General features: G+C 43.6%; 1 protein-coding gene across 2 annotated transcripts in view; it reads right to left on the bottom strand.

Moving 5' to 3' along the window:
• CFAP410 (cilia and flagella associated protein 410) overlaps positions 1 to 18,285 on the bottom strand; it is a 51,425-nt gene extending 33,140 nt beyond the window's left edge. Inside the window, exons 1-3 of one of the 2 annotated variants that reach the window (XM_075284857.1) lie at positions 18,134 to 18,285; positions 10,473 to 10,491; positions 9,033 to 9,079 (exon numbers count right to left, since the gene is read on the bottom strand). In XM_075284857.1, the coding sequence (XP_075140958.1) occupies positions 9,033 to 9,079; positions 10,473 to 10,491; positions 18,134 to 18,210 (143 nt within the window). In that variant the 5' untranslated portion in view covers positions 18,211 to 18,285. Of the gene's footprint in view, positions 1 to 9,032; positions 9,080 to 10,472; positions 10,492 to 18,114 lie in introns of both variants that reach the window. The other variant, XM_075284858.1, reaches the window with a different exon arrangement.
• Between the last annotated feature and the right edge of the window lie 998 nt (positions 18,286 to 19,283).

The raw sequence follows: 19,283 nt of genomic DNA, 5'->3' as shown, positions 1-19,283 counted from the left end.
TTTTCAAGTTATAATCCATTTTGTTTAAAGGCATGCAACTAGGCATGGAGTTCTTACAGTGAATCAATGTCCGTTCATGTGGTCAGTTGATTGACAGCAACACATTGTGACCTGTGACCCTAATGGGCTGGTCAGTATAAGTGTTAAGTGTTATGTGTTGAGTCGACTGGTGTATACAACAGATCTGTGACATCACAAATAGGCCTAAGAAAATCAGGATGCATCCAACAAGGAGAAAAAGAAAATATATCCAACAAAGAGATGTCTATTTTCTATTTTCTTTTTCTATTCTTTCTATTTTCTATTTTTTATCTTATGTGATCCTCTATATTAAATTGGGAAATTAGCAAATATATGTGAAATCCATTGAAAGGAACCTCATATGTTTATACCTACAGGAAAACCAAGTGTTTAAGTCACATGAGCTGAGAGAAAAGGTGACAGCTGCACTACAAAGCAAGGTTATTTTAGGTGAACATTCTGTAGGAAAAAGTAGCTTTTGAGAAGATACAGATAATCTTCAATATATTTGTTCAAACCTGACAAATAATAAAGGTTTATTGTGGTAATTGGATCATGGGATAATAAATATATTAGTTATGGTGGGAAAATCTAGTTAGCTATAGCCAGTATTGTATTATTGTTTTATTGTATTATTATTGATTATGTATTCTTACATGTATGCACACACTTGCATACACTTACACACATCAACATCCACAAACATTGGGAAAACAACATTGGGTAAACATAAATGTCTTATATGCAAATGAGATAAGCTTATCATCTTCATGAAAGGAAAAGTATAATATCATCGAAGGATATGGGATATCAAGAGAGATAGTCTCTGGTTTATTCTTTAAACTTCTGATTATAGGATGTGACATTTTGAAATGTTTATGTTTTATATACTTATTTCATATATATGGTATTCATATACAGCCAGTACACAAGAATATATACAGTTAAGTGTAAGACAGAGTCAAGTGTGTAAGTCTTGTCTCTATTCTTGGTATTGGAGGTATCTGAAAGGTTAAGAAGGTCACAGGAATCTGTGAAGAGACGAGGTGTTAAGAGGAAACTTTAGGCACATACGTTTTTATGAATAAAGGTTAATATTGTGTCTCAGATAAAGAACACAATGATATTTAATAAATGAATGTTTAAAATAAAATAATATCTTATTAAAAAGGAAATAAAGTGATTAAACTTTAGAAAATGTATGATTAAGTATAATATAACACATTCATATAGGAACATATGTTTAGTATAATTGGTGAAAAGTTCTAACTAAAGAATAAATATTGTGATTGTCTATAGAATGGTAATTAATAATCACATTATATTTCAGAGTTATGTTGCAATTTGTCATCACAAGTAAATTACACATATATATTCATACATATAGATATAAAGATATATATGTTGATATATGATGTTTATATAGATTATTGTATCCAAAGTACTATTATCTGATAGTTTGATAAATGTATTGAATATCAATATTTTAATAAGTCAAATATAAATATTGATACAATGTAAAGAGAAGTATGATATATAAATGAGTGGTATGGTACACTGTGATATTATAGTTTAGTTAATTGCCTAGTTTGGCTTAGCTATTAGGGAAAGAAAACTTATCTTCAATCAAGTCCAAGATTATGATAAAGTTTGATATCAAATGTTAATAAAAAGACTTTAACAGTTACAAGAAGAAGATGTGCGGGAAAAGACAAAATCTGAAGGTATGATGCTATATGCTTAAGCTTATGCCAAGGACTGTGTTTAAAAATTATTACTGGAGGTTGGAACCTTTGATCAGCTGATGATTGGACAAATATAAAGACGTCCTCATCAATGTTTGGTGGAATCTTCTCTATTTCAAGACTTCAAGTTGTTTGGTGAGCAAAAGGGTTGTGAATGATAAAACCCGAACACAGATATTGTGTATCCATGAGACTGAGATTCCAGGACTGAACCTTACTGACAGGCAGCAGGGATGATGTCAGAATTCACACTTGCCTTGCTTTTGCAGTATTGCTCCAGAAGTGTCACATTGTTGTTCTACAGTGACAGGTGGTCAAGGTAATTACCAAAGGAAACTCCTCTACAGTCTATGTCTTGGTGAAGTGAAACATATGGACTTTGTTGTTATATCAATATCTTCATAATATGAACTTTAATGGACAATGTTATAATATCTGCACAACACGGAGGAAATCTAAAGGACTTTAAGTCAAGAACTACATTTGTGGTAATAAGCCTTCTATTATGATGGAAGAAGAGATGACCAGAAGACCAGACGATGAAAGAAGAGCCGTCATCAGGTGTAGGTTAGATAGTGGATCAAATTGTTTCCATCTTTGATCACAGTTTACCATAACATACCATAACGATTACTAATGTCAAAATGTATCGCAAATTGATGAAATTATTATATGGACAATTAATGAAAATTAAGTTCCAGTATTCAGCAAAGAAGAAAGAAGATATAATCTAATTGAATGAATATTGTTGTATGGTATATCTTGAGAGTTCAAACAGATATTTCACTCTCAAAAGGGGGAAATGTTAAATATTATATATTTACAATATTCTCTAGCAGACATGGGGTTAACACTCTACTGACATCATAGTCTTATATTTTGGGTGCATGGGTGCGGTTAGAGTAGACCATTTTAGAAATCTCCTTACATAGCTACAAGATGGAAGGTAACACCCACTCTCATGAATATAAATGAGTAAGAAATACACATGTCTGGGTCTGTCTTTGGGAAGACCAGGGGAAGACCAGGAGGTCTGTCTTTGGGAACACCAGGGTGGGTGGTCCAGGCAGATGGACATCCATGGACGTCGTAACCAGCCCAAGTCCACCAACCAGATGACAAGCATGAACCAAGCTGTAACTACAAGATATCCAGATGATTTAACTTCTCTGAAGATGTAAGCTATTGACAATTGACTGATATTTGTGTTATTTGGACATTTTCCCTGTTCCTGTGTTTTCCTTCAAGATATTAATAAACCTCTACACTGATTTATAACAAGCTGACTTCTTCCTATCGTGGACAAGGCCAGGTCCGGATATTTAACAGTGGACACAAGTCTCACCGGCAAATACAAGATATTTAACATTAACAAAACATTTCTTTTTCATGAAACAATGCATATCATTGTACAAAGTACGAGTGCTGCAGAATATGTTGGTGCTATGTAAAGTTATTATTATTATTTCTATATCAATGCCAGAATTACCGCATTTCTTTATCTCACCTTCTACAAACAGAATAAATAAGTGGTCAAAAAGTTGTGTGTGTACCCCAAACAAGCTCTCATACAGCTTTATTAGAGGAAAAATATTAATTTTATGTTTCTATCATTTAGTGACACAAAAGAGTTTTGTTTTTTTAAAAAAACAGCAGAAGAGTTTTAAAAGTGCAAATTTCAATGGGACAGGGGGAGATAGCATGGTGCTATTGTTCGGTTATCCGCCAGTCCCACTGAAATGAACAGAGCAGGGGTGTACATTCCCACCACCACCTTTATTCAAACTCTCCCATTCTTGCAATTGATGGGGGAGTCCCAGTAGCTGCATCCCCAACATCAGCAAGCTACTCCCAATCCTTTTGTAAGGAAACGAAGGGTTAACCTCCTTATTAACTTCCTGTCCAAACTAATTGGTATCTCTTTAGAAATGGTGCTTATTTGGTGTGATGTCTGTTTGCGACCATTTTCTGGATGGGCTGTACAATAGTTCGTAATGCAAAGTGTATAATGTCATGTTTCCTTTATGTGTGCAACATTCTGAGACAGAACAGTTGTTGCACGTAGGAGTTACAACGTATGAGGAGTTCTTTAGGATTATTCTATGATATGTCCAGAAGTTAGCTGGGTTACACCACGGGATGGCATGTTGCATAAAAAGCAGCCTTTGTGCCTTTTGTGGAAGTTGATATGCGGAGTGGTTTCAATTGATCTCCATAGTTCTTGGGGAGCATCTACTACATCACATTAAGATGGAGACCTAGTATGTGACAGGAGCGCCACCTGCTGCCTCCTCAAGAGGTTGCAGGTAAGTAGTACATGCGCCATATCCTGTATGCTCTTCTTCTTGTTTTGCCATCTGCAATCAAGAAAAGTAAAAAAGTCTGGTTCCAGTACTAAGGAATGCCTGGCAATCTCCTCTACACGACATGACACTACCAGGACAGCATGGGTGATTTACAATATGGATACCTGTGTAACCAGTAAAAATAAAAGGCGTGAAATAACAATACTGTGGTCCTCATCAGTAAAAATGCAATGTATATTTTTCCAAAAAGTAATTCAATTTTCAGAAGTCAGATGTGGAAAAATATTAGTATAAACTTCCTACTTCTACAATCAGGCCGCCTGTACATGTATAAGCTGGTGACAAGCAACTGAAAAGTCATTGGTTTTGTAGCAAATTGCTGCAGTTTCCAGCCTTGGACAGGTGAAGAAAATAGTTCTAGTGCATAAGATTACTTAATAACCTCTGTTATGGTAAGCGTTTCACTTTTTTCACTTTTACGGATTTCTTATACCGTATTTTGCGGACTATAAGGCGCACCGGACTATAAGGCGCATTACCCATGAACGCCTTATAGTCCTGCCTAGGTCCATATATAAGGCGCACCGGACTATAAGGCGCAGCGCTGTCCGGTGCGCCTTATATGTGATTGAAAGCGGCGGCCGGCAGACTTTGCCGGCGGCCACTTAACCCCCTGCGTGCCAGCCGCTTCTATTCATTTCAATGGCACGCTTCCATTGAAATGAATGGAAGCGCTCGGCACGCGAGGAGTTAAAGGGATTCTACCATTAAAAGAACTTCTTCCTTCTTGATCACGTCGGAATAGCCTTAAAAGGCTATTCGTCTCCTACCTTTTTACCATAGCCAGCGCCGCCTTCTTCCGCAGCTCTGTCTCTGTCTTCTTTGGGAATCATGGATGACGCATGCGCAGTCGGCTCTAACAGGTTCTCGCAGCCAGAGCCGACTGCGCATGCGTCATCCATGAGGCCCAAAGAAGACAACACAGACGGGGACACGGAAGGCGCGAACACAGCTCAGGGAGAAGGCGGCGCTGGCTATGGAAAAGGTAAGAGACGAATAGCCTTTTTTAAGGCTATTCCGACGTGGTCAGGGGGAAGTTCTTTTAATGGTAGAATCTAGAGTTGAGCGAGTACTGTTCGGATCGGCTGATCCGAACAGTACTCGCTCATCTCTAGTAGAATCCTTTTAAGCAGCGGCCGCCGGCAAAGTCTGCATGCCGCTTCCATACATTACAATGAGAGCGCGCTATTCAAATAGTTAGAGATGAACGAATACTATTTGAATAGCGAGCTCCCATTGCAATGTATGGAAGCGGCATGGAGACTTTGCCGGCGGCCGCCGCTTAACTCTTCGCGTGCCGCCGCATCAAGCCTTATATAAGGCGCACCGGACCATTTCTGAGGAAATCGAAGTATTTTATGTGCGCCTTATAGTCCGGAAAATACGGTACTTGGAGATACCTGTATGTCGTGATGTGGGACTTTGTCTTTTCTTTATATCTTTTAGCATCTAACGCACTGAGCTTGGATTGAATTTCCTCGTACACTCACTCCTGGAAACACCGACAGCTGTCTAGGAGGCGATTCATTTGTTAAGAATCCTCATCATTGAACAATGAAGAACTTAAAATTGTTTGGACATAGTGACTGATCTGCAGGCAGAAGGATGTAGAGCAGGGAAGTTGAGCAAAATATGTTGTGTCATATGTCACCATGTTTCAGTACAACTTTATTATACTGTATGTGTTTTTAGGAAAGAGATCATACCTTGGAACATAAGGCTTCGTTCACATCTGTTCCAGGAAGTCCAGAACGAGAAAACACACTGAAAATAGGGGACACTAATATAGCTAGAGGGACCTCTTTTTTTTCTGAAATCATTGGGTGAAAGAGTGTTGTATTTTCAGCACTTTCTGACAGAACTGCACCAGACAGATGTGCAGATGTGAATGCAGGTGTAGGAAGTCACTTAAAACCTCCATACATAGTTCGATTGTTTGTGGGAAGAGGTTAACAAATAACCTGATATGGTAGGCATGAAGAAAGTATACACATGGGTAAGTATATGGATGACAACAATGATGTTCAACTGAGTACACATCCAGAAAATATGCAGAGAGAGTCAACAAAACAATGATGAAACTATATATATCCAATAGAAAGAAGGCTAGCGCCGAAACGCGCGTAGGGATTTCTTTGGAGCGCCGTCTCAGTTCGGTAATGTTTCACTTGTTATTCTGACAACATGGGTGTTATTCTCAACTGAGCAATGGCTATGTGCTAGGTTACTACTTCTTTACTGTCACTGGATTATGTCAGTTACTATGCATTCTAGTCTACTCATACTGCTAGACTGTACTATGCCTCTCTGTTAGACATAGGCTGTCACTGGTATCTACCAGTTTCTATGCACTCTAGCTTATTTACACTTCCTGATTGTCTCAATTTTAGATGCATACTTTTTGATATCACATGCATCCTATTTGGATATACCTATGATGTAATTATATACATGTCGGCATTAAAGGGATTCTACCATTAAAAAACTTTTTTTTCTAGGTAACACATCGGAATAGCCTTTAGAAAGGCTATTCGTCTCCTACCTTTGGAAGTGCTCTCCGCCGCACCGTTTGTTCGAAATACCGGTTTGTACCGGTATGCTAATGAGTTCTCTCGCAGCGATGGGGGCGGGCCCCAGCGCAGGCGATGCGATGGGGGCGTCCCCATTGCTGCTCAAAAACTGACTCCAGCGCTGCCTCTGTCTTCTTCTGCATCCGCCCCTTCCTTCTTCGGCTTGACGTCAGACACCTGCGCAGTACGCTTTGTTCAGCGAAGTTTGCTGAACGTACTGCGTATGCCCGCAGCCATAGTGCCGACATCGCAATTTCGCGCATGTGCAGTACGTTCAGCGAACTTCGCCGAACAAGGCGTACTGCGCAGGCGTCTGACGTCAAGCCGAAGAAGGAAGGGGCGGATGCAGAAGAAGACAGAGGCGGCGCTGGAGTCGGTTTTTGAGCAGCAATGGGGACGCCCCCATCTCATCTCCTGCGCTGGGGCCTGCCCCCATCGCTGCGAGAGAACTAATTAACATACCGGTACAAACCGGTATTTCAAACGAACGGTGCGGCGGAGAGCACTTCCAAAGGTAGGAGACGAATAGCCTTTCTAAAGGCTATTCCGACGTGTTACCTAGAAAAAAATTGTTTTTTAATGGTAGAATCCCTTTAATGTGACACTTATCTGCACAACTGCCATATGCTGCTGTTGTTAAACATATAATGTTACTTCGTATGATTTCTATTGGATATATACACTCACCGGCCACTTTATTAGGTACACCATGCTAGTAACGGGTTGGACCCCCTTTTGCCTTCAGAACTGCCTCAATTCTTTGTGGCATAGATTCAACAAGGTGCTGGAAGCATTCCTCAGAGATTTTGGTCCATATTGACATGATGGCATCACACAGTTGCCGCAGATTTGTCGGCTGCACATCCATGATGCGAATCTCCCGTTCCACCACATCCCAAAGATGCTCTATTGGATTGAGATCTGGTGACTGTGGAGGCCATTGGAGTACAGTGAACTCATTGTCATGTTCAAGAAACCAGTCTGAGATGATTCCAGCTTTATGACATGGCGCATTATCCTGCTGAAAGTAGCCATCAGATGTTGGGTACATTGTGGTCATAAAGGGATGGACATGGTCAGCAACAATACTCAGGTAGGCTTTGGCGTTGCAACGATGCTCAATTGGTACCAAGGGGCCCAAAGAGTGCCAAGAAAATATTCCCCACACCATGACACCACCACCACCAGCCTGAACCGTTGATACAAGGCAGGATGGATCCATGCTTTCATGTTATTTAACGCCAAATTCTGACCCTACCATCCGAATGTCGCAGCAGAAATCGAGACTCATCAGACCAGGCAACGTTTTTCCAATCTTCAATTGTCCAATTTCGATGAGCTTGTGCAAATTGTAGCCTCAGTTTCCTGTTCTTAGCTGAAAGGAGTGGCACCCGGTGTGGTCTTCTGCTGCTGTAGCCCATCTGCCTCAAAGTTCGACGTACTGTGCGTTCAGAGATGCTCTTCTGGCTACCTTGGTTGTAACGGATGGCTATTTGAGTCACTGTTGCCTTTCTATCAGCTCGGACCAGTCTGGCCATTCTCCTCTGACCTCTGGCATCAACAACGCATTTCCGCCCACAGAACTGCCGCTCACTGGATGTTTTTTCTTTTTCGGACCATTCTCTGTAAACCCTAGAGATGGTTGTGCGTGAAAATCCCAGTAGATCAGCAGTTTCTGAAATACTCAGACCAGCCCTTCTGGCACCAACAACCATGCCACGTTCAAAGGCACTCAAATCACCTTTCTTCCCATACTGATGCTCGGTTTGAACTGCAGGAGATTGTCTTGACCATGTCTACATGCCTAAATGCACTGAGTTGCCACCATGTGATTGGCTGATTAGAAATTAAGTGTTAACGAGCAGTTGGACAGGTGTACCTAATAAAGTGGCCGGTGAGTGTATAGTGTCATCATTGTTTTGTTGACTCTCTCTGCATATTTTCTGGATGTGTACTCAGTTGAACATCATTGTTGTCATCCATATACTTACCCATGTGTATACTTTCTTCATGCCTACCTGAGTCGGCCCTCCATTCTGTTGGTATGCTGTCCTCCCTGTACAACTTTTTAAAACGATTTATTTAAATAAAGTTTTTTGTACTTTGATTAATTCCTCGGTGCCCTAGTCACGTTTTTTCTTTCTGTTTTTGGTTGTTTCGCTTTTGTGACTGTTAGGACCAGCTAGTTACTTGGACCTTTATGTAGGGAAACTATACTTTGTAGTAACGTCGTGATTTCCCTCTCCTTACCATGATTGTTTTGAATGCTGTTAAATAAAAGTCTATGGTAGTTCTGGAGATACAGGCAGTGCACTAAGAAAACCTCTTACCTCAATGTCATAACTTCAATGTTCGGAAGCTCTTGACATATTGATATCTGAAAAAATAATGCCGATTATTCACAATGTCAATATAAAACAAAATAAGAGGAGTCATGGAAATGTGAATAAAATGAATAGCAGAATATTCATTAATGACTGTGTATAATATTGGGGCATATTCTAGTCCAAACCACAACATTACTGTATGAAGTTTCTCCACCACATTTATAGCTCCAATAGCTTACAAAGTGTCCCTATGGCTGCAGGTCTAACAACTGATGAAAAACACACACTTAGCAGAAGTACAATTAGGGGGCATTTGCACAGAGTAAAGTGGTTCTGACTCGTGGCAGAATCAGCGCTGATAAAAAAGACTCCCATTGACTTCAATGGGTTCCATTTAACGCGGGTAACACATTGAAATCTATGGGAGGCTTTCTATCAGCGCGGATTCTGCTGTGAGTTATCGTGGCAGAATCAGCACCACTTTACTCCGTGTGAATGCCCCCTTACACAAACTGAATAAAAGAAATGCTCGGAATAAAGGGGCAGCCCACTCTACACATGCCACCAAATTTTGATCAGATGGGTCAATCACAGTGGGCAATGGTATTGTTAGAATAAAGTGAAAAGAAAGCACAGTCCCACTTTGACCTTTTAACTGTCACATAGACGGTCATTGAAAAAGGGAGTGGCTGAATGCAGAAAAAGTAGCATGCCAAGTAAAGGGTTATTCCCCAAGTTATTCAGAGAAGTGGATAACTCCTAGATTGGTAAGGCTCCATCCATTTGGCGCCCCACTGATCAAGCAGTCCAATAGAACTGACAGAGGAGCAGTGTGCTCTATACTACATGGTGGTAGTTTTTACTAGAATTCCTCTTTACCTGATACCACTGACACTTGTACTAACAGCCAGGAATGTTCACAGCAGTCTAAATCAGGCACTGGAGGCATAGAGGCATCTGCTAGGAGCATATCAGCAATGTCCCTTGTGATCTACCACTAAAGCAGTACAAAATAGAGCCTAAAGAAATGGTAGGTAAATGTGAAAGCTTTAAATCATGTTTTAACTTTCTACAACGCCATAAAAAGATACAATACATAAAACTCCTCTAGCAAGCGTCATTAATAAAACAAGCCGCTTCGTTTCATTTGTGCTTGAAAGGATGGGTTTAATTAAGAAACAGGAAAGATGGCTGTCCTCACTTCTACCCAAATCTTCCATCAGGGAGCTTTTGTAGTAATGGTCCAAGCCTATTGATTTAAATAAACACTTCTTAGGGAATAGTACGTCCCAGTTTCACTGTACCTTGTATATTATTCGCAGCTTGTTACTTTTATTTCTTTGACCTTGCATGAGCAGCGAGTATGTACAACTCAATAAAACAGTTCTAAATCTTATACAACTAACCTAAGTATCAATCCTGAAACATGCAGATATTACTTACATCAGTAAGTCGGCTGCCCCTGAAACAAAGGAAAAAAAACGCATATAACTACAGAATTCTGAAATAATAAACATATTTTCTAGTTTATGCTACATGAACACAAAATATATAACTACAAAATATAATTCTCACTTTGGTATCTGTTACCAGGAGAGGACAAAAGACTATAAGAAACAATGAAAGAACTCGTAGAGACACTTTAACTTTCCTGTATGTGTAAGAATTAGTGCAGTCACTTAGTAACACTTGTCAGAACCGATTTAAGACACGCATGTGGTACTCCAGTCTTTATCATCAGCAGAGCTGCTAAAATGATTAGGTTATGGCCCCAGGTTGCAGAAAAGTTGCTTTTTTTGTTGCCAATTTTGCTGCGTTTTTTTCCTTTTTAAAGGGATCCTATCATTCAAATTCATTTTTTTCTCACTAACACGTCGGAATAGTCTTAAGAAAGGCTATTCTTTTCCTACCTTTCGATGTCTTCTCCGTACTGCCGTTCGCTTGAAATTACGTCTTTTGTCGGTATGTAAATGAGTCCCCAATGTTGCGAGAGATGCTTACACGAGCATGCGCAGTACGCTCCTGTAGTTCTATGGATTAAAAGCGTACTGCGCCTGCTAGCCTGAGTGGCCACAAAAAAATGGCTACCTGCATGTGAGCCGACTTGCACATGCGTTGAATTTTGACCCCCCTGCGAGCCGGAAGAAGACGCGTGACGAGGCTGATGCTGGCAGGGTGGTCAACATGTGGTTAACCAACTATGAGAGCCAACTGCACCCGCGCACGGCCATTTTTTTGTGGCCGCTTACTACAAGAGCTCACTGTGCTCTACTGACGCGTAGAGGCCGGTTCCTGAAAAAGATGGAGGCAGCGCTGTAGAGAGTTCTTTCGCAGCACTGGGGATGCCCCCAGTGCTGTTTGAGCGCTGGGGCCCGCCCCCAGTGCTGCAAGTGAACTCATTTGAATACCGACAAAAAACTGAATTTTTTGCGGCGGCGTGGAGAAGACATTGAAAGATAGGAGAAGAATATACTTTCTTAAGGCTATTCCTATGTGTTAATGAGAAAAAACGAGTTTGAATGATAGGATCCCTTTAAAGCAAACCGAGTAGCGGCCACAGAAGGAATGGGAAAAGTAAAGGAAGCTTTTACACTTCTTTCTGCTCAATCCATTTCTGGCTTGGAATCAAAAACCGCAGCAAAATCCACAACAAAAAAAAAAAAAAAAAGCAACTTTTCCACAACATAAGGTCTTCTCCACAAAATTTATTTTCTGCTTAAATATTTGAAAACAATGGGAGGCAGATTCAGGGTGGAATCTGCCAAGGATTTGGGGATGGACCCTGCCCAAAAATCCACACCAAATTCCTAAATATGAACATACCCTCAAAGGGGTTTTCCATTTTCAACTATTGATGGCCTATCATTAGAACAGACCATCAATATTATCCCCTGCAGATCAGGTGTTCCAGGACAAGGTTAATGTTTTAGGTACTGCAGCACTGTTCCACTGACGTCTACGTGACATTGCAGCAGTACCTAAGGCTGCTATACTCTGCAAGGGAAGTGAGCAGTGCTGCTCCTGGCATGTAAACATTACTGGGAGGAGGATTAGTCATATCGAGAACACAAACTTCACTGGCGAAAGCAGCAAAAGCCTTTTGGAATGTGTGATGATAGATGTAAACTATATGACTGTGGTTTACAGAAGAGATAAGTGACTGTTTATGCTTTTGACTCCATTTTCCTTGTTGTTTCGTTAATGGTGACTGTATCAACAATTTTCACTATTCAGTGCTTATTCACATCAACCTGCCATGCACTCGGCTGTGAAAGAGTAATGGCAAAGTGTATACCCTCAGGTAACCAGATTTCAAGGACCCCACCCCCACCCCCTATAGAGTTGAGTCTATGGAAGGACCTGTCCAGGAAATGGCATTTAACAGATTATGTAAATAGATCCATTAATTCTTATCTAGTAAACAGCCCTGTCATTTGAATAAGCATTTACAGATAGATATCGGCATTCAATAAGATGTGGTACAGTCTGCAGATATAGTTCAGTATGTATTGAAAACTGCTTTCACGTAAGTTTCATACACACAGAGGTTGCACTCTTAAATATTTGGGTATTTTTTTTAACCCAGGCAGTTTGAGGTGCAGAGATGACCCGCCAGTGGTGCTGCGGCAATCTGGAGAGGAAATGGCTGCATGCCCTCCTAAGGATATAGTTGAATAGAATGGTGGAGCACAAAACCTTTAGCTTTCTACCCTATCGATCACGCATCTGTTAGTGATACCTAGTGAAGACTAATGCCTCCAGCTGCAGACAAGAACAGCAAGCCTCTCTGGTAATGAGAAAGGGTAAGGCCTCGTTCACATCTGAGTTGGTATTGCATCCGGGGTAGTCCGCATGAGGACCCCCCCCTCCCCCCCCGAACGGAATACTGGACACAACTATAAGCAGTGTGAAAGCACACAGATCCCATAGACTATAATGGGGTCCGTGTGCTTGCCGCCATATCTCTGCAGGGATCATGCGGACGAGATAGCAGTTCACAATCTATATTCCTGTCCGCATGATTTGTGAAGGCAATGCGTGGCAAGCACACGGACCCCATTATAGTCTATGGGGTCCGTGTGCTTTTACTGCACAGTGCTTGCAATTGCGTTTGGTACTCCGTTTGTGGGGGTCCCATGCGGACTCCCCCGGACGGAATACCAATGCAGATGTGAACCAAGCATAAGTGTTACATATTGCGATATACTTTAAAAAAAAAAAAAAACTTTCAGCACGGGGCCACCTGGGAATATTACTACTTACCTGGGGGCCATTTGGGAGCTATTACTACATTCCTGGGGGCCATTTGGGAGCCATTACTACTTGCCTGTGGGCTACTGGGGACCACATTAATATGTGTCTGGGGGCCCTTTTGAACATTTTTATGTGTCCAAGGGCCACTGGGAAGCATTATAATGTATTGGGGCACTGGGGAACCATATACTGCGTATTGGGCCATCAAGGAGCATAATACTATGTGAGGAGATACTAATGGAACATGGTGATAGTGAAAGATGATGTTTGATAAGTGATGGGTGTAAGGTATATGGTTCAAGGTTCCTATGGGGTCTGAACATAAAGGGAAAAGAAAAGTATTAAAAAAAAAAACAACACATAAGATATAAGGGGCTTGTTCACAAGGCGGAAAACTTTTCCACCGTGTTTTTTTGGCCCGGATAGCCGCGATGGGATGCTGATTCAGTGTATCGGTATTCCGATGCGGCATCCCGGAATCCGCGGGAAGATAGGTCGTGTTACTTATTTTTTTCTGCTACTAGCTAACGGGAAAAAAAAAGCGAGTGGCTCCCACTGAAGTCAATGGAAGCCATTTTAGCAGGTGGATTTTGAGGCAGATGCCGCCTCAAAATCTGCCTCCAAGAAATACCGTGTGAACATACCCTAAAAGTTTAAATCACCCCCCTTTCCCAAGATCATATCTAAAAAAAAGTAAACATAAACACTTTAGAGACCCTGGCACTCAAAAGTGCAGGGACTATTAAAATATACCATACGGTGTACGGTGTAGCGGGGAAAAAAATACAAATTGCCAAATGGCTGTTTTTTCAACTTTCTGTCTCCTATAAAAAAAAATAGAAAAAAAAAAAAAAAGAGTGATCAAACTATCAGACCATCCCAACAATGGTATCCATAAAATTGCCATCTTGTCCTGCATAAAAAACCGCCATAACCAGCTCCATACATATAAATATAAAAAAGTTACAGGTGTCACAATATAGCAACACAAAAGGTGTCAAAACATTAAAAATACTATATCAATTTGGTATTGCATTAATCGCACTGACCCGCAGAATACAGGTAACATGTCAATTTTACCACATAGCGAAGGCCGTAAAAATTTAACACATAAGAAATTGGCACAAATGCGTTTTTTTCCCCCAATTCCATCTCATTCTGATTTTTTTTTTCATCTTCCCAGTACATTGCACAGCACATTGAATTACAAAGCACGAATTGTTTTGCAAACAATAAGCCATCATGTGAAATATGGCTCTTGTAATGGGGGGAGGGAAAAATGGAAATGCAAAAATGAAAATTGGCTGAAAACAGACAGAAAGGACTTAACGACTCTTTTCTTAAAGGGGTTATTCTGGCAAAATTGGATGACTCTTATAACATTTAAATCAACGGAGGGCAGTGACAAAAATGAAAAACAAAAAAAAAAAAAAAAAGTGCATACTCACCTGTCCCCGTGGCTCTGGAGTCCTCCCGCACCTCATGGGTGGGCCTGCTCTGATGAGGGGTTTCTGGAATTGTGCTGACGCTGGAGTTAGCTAAGGCCAATCAGCCGCTTCAGCACAACTCCAGAAAACGCAGACAGAACAGAAGAACACCGGAGCAACGAGAACAGGTGAGAATGTTTGTTTTTTTTCGGGTTTTTTTTACTGCCCCCAGCTGATTTAAACGTTAAAAGGGTTGTCCATTTTTCCCTGGACTACCCCTTTAACACTGAAGTCACTGATGATTGATAACATAGGGAAAATGTTCTGTTTTGACAGTGAACCGTTTAGAGTGCAGCCTAAATATAGATGTTGCTGGTGCCACGACCATCATACACCCTTCCTACTTAGTTCTTCTTATAGGGGTTGATCATGGAAAAAATGGACAACCATTTTAACTTTTAAATCAGCCAAGGGAATTGAAAAAAAAAAAATGCATTCTCACCTGTCCCCGATGCTCACCATTCTCACTTGTCCTGAAGCACGTCCTGATTCTTCTGCTCCAGCGGTTTCTCCTGGCTCTTCCAAAGTTTTGCTGAGGCCAATCAGCAGCCTCAGGAAGAAGACCCGTGATGTCATAGGTAGTGACATTGCAGTCTAGTCGCTGATTGGTCTCAGCGGTCAAGTGACTTCAGCATTACTCTGGAAGAGTCCTGAGAGGAGCCAACACAGCAGAAGAACCAGGACACATTGGAGGACAACAGGATTGGCCGGAACTCCGTTTCATAATCAAAGATCGCTGGGCTACCCTGCCTCTCCATGCCACGGCTGTAGCTTTGAGTTGCAAAAAAAATTGAGCACTATTTGACTTGAAGTTGTGGTCACAGCATACTAGGGGCCACAATAAATATCTATTCACTGACTTTGGTGAAGATGTCACAGGGTGTCCTGGCAATTTTTGGTTAAGATGGAAGTCGCATCCCAAGTTGCCTTATAGCCCTACCCTAATACGGTAAACACTCGTGAATGGTTCCTTGTAGTGGATCAACCATAAATTATAAAATGCTCAGTGACATATCTCTTATTTTAAATTTTTATTTTTGCCCACCCACCAATTCAAAAGATCCGGCCCCTGGAAGGTTATACGTAAATCAGATCTGATTCTCCAAGTGGGAGGTTTCCAGTTTATTCTCCAACACTGCACTCATCTTCATGGTTCCTGTTTACTTGGCTATCGCAGCAATGTGCCCACCGATCATTGGCCTCTGCCCCTCACACAGTACACCCTGCACCCCACATCTCTGCCCCCCTCACACAGTACACCCTGCACCCCACATCTCTGCCCCCCTCACACAGTACACCCTGCACCCCACATCTCTGCCCCCCTCACACAGTACACCCTGCACCCCACATCTCTGCCCCCTCACACAGTACACCGTGCACCCCACATCTCTGCCCCCTCACACAGTACACCCTGCAGCCCACATCTCTGCCCCCTCACACAGTACACCCTGCAGCCCACATCTCTGCCCCCTCACACAGTACACCCTGCAGCCCACATCTCTGCCCCCTCACACAGTACACCCTGCAGCCCACATCTCTGCCCCCTCACACAGTACACCCTGCACCCCACACTCTGCCCCCCTCACACAGTACACCCTGCAGCCCACATCTCTGCCCCCCTCACACAGTACACCCTGCAGCCCACATCTCTGCCCCCTCACACAGTACACCCTGCAGCCCACATCTCTGCCCCCTCACACAGTACACCCTGCAGCCCACATCTCTGCCCCCCTCACACAGTACACCCTGCAGCCCACATCTCTGCCCCCTCACACAGTACGCCCTGCAGCCCACATCTCTGCCCCCTCACACAGTACGCCCTGCAGCCCACATCTCTGCCCCCTCACACAGTACACCCTGCACCCCACATCTCAGCCCCCTCACACAGTACACCCTGCAGCCCACATCTCTGCCCCCTCACACAGTACACCCTGCAGCCCACATCTCTGCCCCCCTCACACAGTACACCCTGCACCCCACATCTCTGCCCCCTCACACAGTACACCCTGCACCCCACATCTCTGCCCCCCTCACACAGTACACCCTGCACCCCACACTCTGCCCCCCTCACACAGTACACCCTGCACCCCACATCTCTGCCCCCCTCACACAGTACACCCTGCACCCCACACTCTGCCCCCCTCACACAGTACACCCTGCAGCCCACATCTCTGCCCCCCTCACACAGTACACCCTGCAGCCCACATCTCTGCCCCCCTCACACAGTACACCCTGCAGCCCACATCTCTGCCCCCCTCACACAGTACACCCTGCAGCCCACATCTCTGCCCCCCTCACACAGTACACCCTGCACCCCACATCTCTGCCCCCCTCACACAGTACACCCTGCACCCCACATCTCTGCCCCCCTCACACAGTACACCCTGCACCCCACATCTCTGCCCCCCTCACACAGTACACCCTGCACCCCACATCTCTGCCCCCCTCACACAGTACACCCTGCACCCCACATCTCTGCCCCCCTCACACAGTACACCCTGCACCCCACATCTCTGCCCCCCTCACACAGTACACCCTGCACCCCACATCTCTGCCCCCCTCACACAGTACACCCTGCACCCCACATCTCTGCCCCCCTCACACAGTACACCCTGCACCCCACATCTCTGCCCCCTCACACAGTACACCCTGCAGCCCACATCTCTGCCCCCTCACACAGTACACCCTGCACCCCACATCTCTGCCCCCCTCACACAGTACACCCTGCAGCCCACATCTCTGCCCCCCTCACACAGTACACCCTGCACCCCACATCTCTGCCCTCCTCACACAGTACACCCTGCACCCCACATCTCTGCCCCCCTCACACAGTACACCCTGCACCCCACATCTCTGCCCTCCTCACACAGTACACCCTGCACCCCACATCTCTGCCCCCTCACACAGTACACCCTGCACCCCACATCTCTGCCCCCCTCACACAGTACACCCTGCAGCCCACATCTCTGCCCCCCTCACACAGTACACCCTGCACCCCACATCTCTGCCCCCCTCACACAGTACACCCTGCACCCCACATCTCTGCCCCCCTCACACAGTACACCCTGCACCCCACATCTCTGCCCCCCTCACACAGTACACCCTGCATCCCACACTGCCCCCCTCACACAGTACACCCTGCATCCCACACTGCCCCCCTCACACAGTACACCCTGCAGCCCACATCTCTGCCCCCTCACACAGTACACCCTGCATCCCACACTGCCCCCTGCTGCCCAATGACTGGCATAGCAATGAGGGCACATTGTAAAATGATACAGCTGGGCCTCTAAGTAGGACTTAGCTCTCTGCTCTGGGTACCGGACTGAAGGACTTCACGTGACATCGTCAGGGTAGACTCACCAGCAGTTTAGTTTCCTCACACTGTCCAGCTCTGGCGCCTTTGCCCGGGACAGCACTTGTTTCCGAGTTAGCTTCATGTCCGACGTTGTTCACTGTACGGCAGGTACGGGCCTGAGCAGCCGTATCCAAGGATAGTGACGCGCCTGCTACAACTTGGTCGCTACGGGGCGTGGCAAGGATGTAAGAATCTCTTGGATCTGTGTGCAGGAAGCATTTGCGTTGCAAGCCTCGTTTCCAGCACTTACTCGTGAATGGCCAGACCAGCATAGCTGTGACCGGAACAAGAGATATAGCGTTGGCGTAGTAACCATGGAGATTCCCGGAGGAACGGCAGATAGACTTTTTCGGCGTAGTGTTGCCCGTTTCAGAAGGGTTGTGGCTAAATACTAGACGCCGTAGGGCCCTGGGCCTTACCAGTGATAGTATTTAGCCGGCTCAGTGTGAGCTGTCTATTTCCCATTACTTGTCAGGACCTTTTGCCCCCTAGTGGTCGGGTCCGTAACTGAGATAGTACTTAGCCAGCTCACAGTGAATTGGCTACATCCCGTACTCCAGAGGGACCAGGACCTCACCAGTGATAGTATATATATATGTATACAGCCAGGTCCTCACCAGTGATAGTATATATATATATGTATACAGCCAGGTCCTCACCAGTGATAGTATATATATATATGTATACAGCCAGGTCCTCACCAGTGATAGTATATATATATGTATACAGCCAGGTCCTCACCAGTGATAGTATATATATATGTATACAGCCAGGTCCTCACCAGTGATAGTATATATATATGTATACAGCCAGGTCCTCACCAGTGATAGTATATATATATATGTATACAGCCAGGTCCTCACCAGTGATAGTATATATATATGTATACAGCCAGGTCCTCACCAGTGATAGTATATATATATATATATATGTATACAGCCAGGTCCTCACCAGTGATAGTATATATATATGTATACAGCCAGGTCCTCACCAGTGATAGTATATATATATGTATACAGCCAGGTCCTCACCAGTGATAGTATATATATATATATGTATACAGCCAGGTCCTCACCAGTGATAGTATATATATATGTATACAGCCAGGTCCTCACCAGTGATAGTATATATATATGTATACAGCCAGGTCCTCAC

This window comes from Leptodactylus fuscus, chromosome 8 (assembly GCF_031893055.1).
Source record: "Leptodactylus fuscus isolate aLepFus1 chromosome 8, aLepFus1.hap2, whole genome shotgun sequence".
In the NCBI taxonomy this organism is placed as follows: Eukaryota; Metazoa; Chordata; class Amphibia; order Anura; family Leptodactylidae; genus Leptodactylus; species Leptodactylus fuscus.
Note: the sequence above shows the minus strand (reverse complement) of the source record. Positions and strands in the feature narration are given on the sequence as shown.